At 39.1% G+C, this 6508-nt stretch overlaps 1 protein-coding gene across 2 annotated transcripts; it reads right to left on the bottom strand.

Moving 5' to 3' along the window:
• Positions 1–201: 201 nt before the first annotated feature.
• LOC133874554 (dynamin-related protein 5A-like) lies at positions 202–5593 on the bottom strand. 2 transcript variants are annotated; one of them, XM_062312404.1, is made up of 8 exons: positions 5131–5593; positions 3980–4171; positions 3689–3895; positions 2991–3419; positions 2194–2421; positions 1911–2106; positions 899–1589; positions 202–576 (listed from the first exon to the last, which is right to left on the bottom strand). In XM_062312404.1, the coding sequence occupies exons 1-8, from the start codon at positions 5464–5466 to the stop codon at positions 390–392; spliced, it is 2466 nt and encodes an 821-aa protein (XP_062168388.1). In that variant the 5' UTR covers positions 5467–5593; the 3' UTR covers positions 202–389. The 2 variants fall into 2 exon arrangements, with proteins under 2 accessions (XP_062168388.1, XP_062168389.1); XM_062312405.1 differs by having other exon boundaries at positions 202–573.
• Between the last annotated feature and the right edge of the window lie 915 nt (positions 5594–6508).

The raw sequence follows: 6508 nt of genomic DNA, 5'->3' as shown, positions 1-6508 counted from the left end.
AGATATACATTTAATCATTTAATTAATACTTTAACACTTCCCTTTAAGTGTGAGTTCTGACTTCCTTTTAATAGGTGAGGCCCAACATGTAGAATATTTAGTTAAAATAGGAGATAAATGACGGAGTCAAGGTTCGAACTCAAGACCTTTGGCTTTGATACCATGTTAAACTTCCACTTATCCAAAAAGTTTAAGCTGATAGAAAGAGATAAATCTAATTACATAATCAATACTTTAACAGTTTGTTTATCAAATACTAACGGGTTGTTATAGATGCAATAAGTAGTGCCTTAAAGAATAACAAGTGTGAGTGTTCACTAGATGTGAAAACCTCTGAATTGCTGGTAATAGCACAGTTTTGTTAAAAAATAGGATTTGCCAATTTGCCATCAAAGGGCACGAGCAACACTCTTGAACTCGTTCAAGCAAGATTGAAGTATCTTTTGACGCTTCTGAAGAGACTGTCGTTCGTTCTGTAGGACATCAATGGCGCCTGGAGCAACAAACATGTCCATGAATCTCTCATCGTTCACAGCAAACAAATCCAACCCAAGTGCCACCACAAGCCTATCCCTGCTGCATAGAGCAGAACAAATAACAGCTTGTTATAATCAACCCAAGTGAATCTATGAGATATGTTTGCAATTTGAAAATGGCAGATTATGCTAAGAAATGGTTTGACCAAAGTAGTGTCTCTGAAAACATGTGTACAAAATAACATAAGCTGACCAACAAGAAACCTGTAATGGTAAATTCCTCAGCCCCTCAATGCACAAATCCCACCACTATCTAGTGCTTGCACTGTCACAACTCACAAGGACAACATATGCTGTTGTTTCTGTAAATGTAAAATGCTTTTGTAGATGCAAGTTAATGTTGAGAAGATAAACAAGCTCACCAGGGGGTTAAGAATCCAGAATTCAAAGTTGAAGCAACACTTCGCTCAACAAGAACTTCACGAATCCGTGCAAAATGATTTGCAGCTGATGAACAGATATCTGAGTAGGGTGAGCCTGATCTTGAACCGCTATCACCAAATAAAAGACCACCACCATCTTGAACTCTTATGTGATCAGTATTTCTGCTATTGCCTGTCAATCTTGAAACCCGTTTTCTCACTCCAACGTCAATGCCATTTCCAAGTTCTTTCTTGGCCCCAGGATATACTGCATCACATGGCTGATCAGGTGATGGTGTCTCAGGCACAGTCATTTGGCTTTCTCGAAGAGCTCCTCGAGCTTCTGCACCTTTTCCTGGAGTGGTTTGCTGTCCATTCTTTTCCGGAGGTACGTTCTCTTGATCCTTCATTTTTTCATCACAGGCTGCTGGCCCCCCATCAGTTAGCTCAAGACAAAATGAACCAACTGAAGCCTGGTTGAACTTGCAAAAAGAGGTTGCACTTGAGCCAAGGCGTCCTTGAAAATCATTCTCATAACATACCTGTGAGTATGGGCTTGTAACTGAATCAAGGTGGTGCCGAACTAATTGCTTGCATTGTTTGGCAAGGTCCTTAATAAAGCGATTATAAGCATGCCTTAAAGCAGCATGAAAACCAACATAGCCATCCATTTTTTCTGATTTCATCCCATCTGCACAGCGAACAAAGTCCAATGGTTTTTTATGATCCATTCTATGAAATTAATGTACCAACACCCACAATTAGAAAAAGAAAAGAGGATTACAGAAGCGGCAAATATTGCATAAAATATATTAGTCATAAAGGGCACAAAGCCCATATACTCTCTGGAACCCTCCTCAAGGACCTTTTCTTTCTCTAGTAATTAGGTTAAAAAGAGAAACTACACCCAATCTATTAAAGTGCTAATCCCAACTCTTTGCGTTGGCAATGAAGTAAAATAAACTAGTAACTGCAAGAGAATTGTGACCAAAGAGTTAAAAAAGCTTCTCACATTCTGCGTCACGACTGTGATTTCTTTCTAGTGCAAGATCATAGAGATTCCCCAAAACAAAAGCAAGCCGATCACAAGCAGTGTCAAGAAGAGGAGCCAGCCATGATTTGGCAGCAGCACGAGCAATTTCTGCAGCTGCTTCTGTTACTCCTCTACCCCCACCTCGGCCAGCATGGGCAAGTAATATGTTTGCCACCTGCCAGGAAACTAAATAATTTATTTACCAGTTCACAGACAATCTCAATCCATTATCCCAGGTAAATTGCTCTTAGAGTATATATACCTTCTCCCTTGACACTGGGGGGCATTCAATGGAATAAGCAGCACAGCGAAATTCATGTATCACCCTTTCAAAAGCAGCTCCTCCATAAAGCCGAAGAGTAGCATTGGGAGGCTTTATATCTGCAATAACACCAGGCCAACCCCCCAGACCACTTTCTGACTGCTCCTCCATTGTTGATTTTCCCCATTGCTCTGGGGCAGGATCTGCTGCTCCATCAATCAAAGCTCCCTTTACAATAGGCATGAACAGATGACATTTTTAATCAAATATCTAAAACTTACTTTCTCAGAGTTATGAAAGGAAAAGAGAAAACGGAAGCTGAATCTTGTATGATGACTTCATGAATTACTTTTTACAGAAAGTAATAATAACTACAAGAAGTAATTAGTTGATATTTCTAGTGGCATGGGATGATTAATAAGTAATTTTAGCTTTCTTTTTCTTTTTATAGGAGGTTAAAGTATATTACTTTTCTGGTTTCTATTCACCTCTTTTTGCTTGAGAAGGGAGGGGGTTCAAATTAGCTCAACAAAAAACTTCTATCTAGTCTCAACTATTTGAGCTGAGGAATCCACATTAAGAATAAAAGCATATGTTTGTTAAATGAAAGTATAACTGTATAAAAGAATCTCACAAGGAAATCATGGACGGTCAGAAATATTAGTGAGATTTGTGAATTACGAGAACCTAATATTACGAAGAAAAAAAAACTGGTTATGTCCACCAAATGAAAGATGTCAAGAACAGTTTGACTGAACACAGAATTTAAAAAATATTAAAGAGCGATTTTTGCCCACCACATGATTGCTGATAGAAGCTGCATACAACATTGCAGATCTCCTAAGATGAGCAATATCAGAAGTAGCCTGAATTTTAGAGTCCATTCTGGCCAGATCAGCCATAACTTCACTGCAGCGCTGCTCAAGCAAAGCTAGAGTTGCTGGTGCAGCTTCTTTATATCTTTTCTGAAGCTCAGACTCCAAAAAATCTCTTAGACGGCCAAACCCAATATAAGGCTTGAACTTTTCCTCATCAAATCCACCCTGGACGCCCTCATGAAGATGACGTAGAACTTCTGAGTCCACCTGAGATATTTGCCTGCGGAATTCATCATTTGAAATGGTGTTCCGGTCCTTTGGGAGGGCCACAAAAAATGGGTGTATGTTTTCTCCCAAGTAACCGCTTGCACTCAAATATCGGTCCACTTCCCACCTGTCACTGAACTCCTGCATACATAGATATCTTAGATTTAGTATTCAAACAATAATACAATGTCATCCACAGAAACCATTCACTTCTGCCATACTATGAAAACAAGTTTCTTTAGTTATTTGTGCATTTGCGAAAGCAAACTTCAACAGCACGAGGAGGCACAATTTTGTCCATTGAGAATCTAAATGATGGAGGCATCCACCCATCTAAAACATTCTCTGTTTTCTAGTATGCTTAAATTTTATTACCAGGGATCAACTCAACAAAAGCCATAAGTTCATACCTTGAGACGATTATCAAATTTGGAGACGACGATTACTATCCGTCTGAATGTTGGATCAATTTCGCGAATGGAATCTAACCACAGTGAGGAGCACCACTCCACACTACTCTGTTGAAGGAACAACAGAATGCGATGGGGAGGACTAGCCAATGACTTCACCATCGTAAGAATTTCCTCGGGGGTATTCTCTGGTTCTCCTTTCTTTGCCTGCCGATGAAAGTTCCGAAACAGAAATTCATATAAGAAGATAATAATTCCAAACATCTATTTACCCATGTAGAAGAGTGTCACCTTAAGAACAAAGCCTGGTGTATCTATAATGGTGAGATTAGGACAATGCGTATATTCAGCTCGCATCACGATTGGCTTAGAAGAAACTGCAGTTTTAGTCTTCTTCAAAAGTGCCTCAGTTCGGGATTTTATGATATCTGCAATTGCAGAAGCCAAAACAACAGGACTTCCATATTCTTCAGAATCCTCTTCCTGATTTCAATGCTAAATTTCAGTACTTTTTGTAAACAAAACATCAAAGCATTGGGAGAAGCAAAACACAAGTAACACAACGAAAAAAAACCAACTCGTCAAGAAGATTGCATATGTATTCATTACCATACGACCAATATAAACGTCTGTTTATACACAGAAAACAGACGAACCCACAAGTTTTTCAGTTCTCAATATCCAAACCCTAATATTTTCATTCCTGTAAAATAAAGACAAGGAGATGGATGCTTGTAAAGGAAGAAGAAGAGAACACAAAGGTAAACTAAAGGACTACATTTTGTCTAGTTTTCATTACATATTTTGGTTACAAGATAGAACAATATATAGACTAATAAAGGGGAGCACATCCCATATATCATGGAGTGAAATCTGGAGCAAGCATGAAACATTGAGGAGGAAATCAGGGAAGCTTGGAGAAGAGGATGCTGTCAGGCATGAAAGGAGGAGCTGTTGTGAGCTGAGATTTATCCTCTAACAATTCCCATGTTACTTGCTGTTTGATAACCAAGAAACAAATAAAAGACTGAAATTGATCCACCAACGCAATAATTGAACATATTAAGTAATTTCATTTTTACAACTTTGTAATTCACAACATCCTCCTGTTTCTTGGCAACCAAACAAGGAATAGAAGTGTAATATAAAGCACTAAATACATACTATACATATGTGAATCCGATATTTTTAAAAGGTAGCCGAAAACGTTAATCCCAGTTTTGATTATTGGAAACTGACTAAAACACTAATCTGCATTCAATTAAAACTAACACAATTATTCGGCCTCCACAGTTGACATTTCATTTCATTTCACTTGCTGGAAACTAGGAGCCAATTGTTTCAAAATGAACCGCATACGTAAATCCAATTTCCATTATATTTCCATTTTTCCCAAAATCTCCAGCAATCCATTTGAAAGAAGGGCACGGAGAAAAGAAAACCTGGAAGCGGCACCGGGGTTCGAGGGCGGTGGGGTCGTGGACCATCTGGAGAATGAGGGGGCGGCGGGTGCCCATCTCGACCTCGCGGACGTTGAAACGGAACCCAAGGAGGGCTTCGAGGAGAGAGCTCTTGCCGTCGGATTGGCCACCCAGGGCCACAATCTCTGGGATCGGCAGCTTCTCCCCGAAGGCCACCGCCGCCGCCTGGAGACGGTTGTAGGCCTCGAACCGAGAGGAGCGAGCCGTGGAGTCGGCGGAGACGGGGTTGGGGTGTTTGCGGGACTTGTCGGAGGGGGTCTTGGAGGGCGTGCTGAGAAAGGCGTTGGTGGTCGCCATTGGAGAGAGTGAGAAAGAGAGGGGGGAATGAGGGATGGCTGGATGGGGAACTTGGAATTTGAATTTGGCTCACGAAGCCGTTGGGGAACGGGTTTTCAAATGAAATGCGTCCTCCAAAAAAGTTTTTAAAAAGTTTCGAGAAGAGAAGTTTTTTTTTTTTTTAATTACATCATTCATTAAAAAGTGAAGGGTTACACACTTACACTTATCAAAAGAAAAAAAAAAAAGAAAAAAAAAAAGAAAAAAAAAAAGAAAAAGAAAAAGAAAAAGGGTTATAAGAAATGAATATATTAAGAGTGGTAGACTCCACGATAACAAATACAAACGAAAGAAACAATTGATGCCAAATCTAAAAACAACAAACATGAAATGAGTGGGTTTTAATGACTCAAAAATGTCCTAATCCTCTAAACCTTAGTCAAAAGCCAAGGAATGAGCCGTATAGAGTGGTATAAGGACTAAACAGAAGAAGGCAGGGGCATGACCATCACGATATCCTTCAACCTTATTTGATCTCCCAATAAAGAGAACACGGTCAGGTAGGGATAGAGGTGAAAATGCGGGCGATTATCAGCTATCCGCATTCGATAGCAGTTTTAAGGAATGTAGATGCGACTAATAACTGCATCCGCATTCCGTTTATATATATATATAATTAAATTCACATAACTTCATTTTTGCCCACTATGAACTGACACCCTCACTAGAAAAGAGCATCAAACTACCATTTACATACCAAAACCCTCATTCCATTAGGGAATCTCGTTAAATCGGATGAAATATTCTATTTTTAGCCGTTAAATTTTGTTTGAAGACAGAAATATCCTCAAACAATAATTTAATAAAAAATATCAAACCTAAAAAATACAAATATATATTATATATTATATGTAGATTTTGATTTTAAGTTAGGGTATTTGAGTCTTTTAACGATGTTGATTGACGGAAGAAGGGTTTTGATATGTAAATGGCAGTTCGATACTCTCTTCTGGTGAGGGTGTCAATTCATGGTGGCATATTGACAATGATTAGTAGTTCATGA

Source organism: Alnus glutinosa, chromosome 8, assembly GCF_958979055.1.
Source record: "Alnus glutinosa chromosome 8, dhAlnGlut1.1, whole genome shotgun sequence".
NCBI lineage: Eukaryota > Viridiplantae > Streptophyta > Magnoliopsida > Fagales > Betulaceae > Alnus > Alnus glutinosa.
The sequence above is the reverse complement of the archived record's forward strand: the minus strand, read 5'-3'. Positions and strand labels throughout refer to the sequence as shown.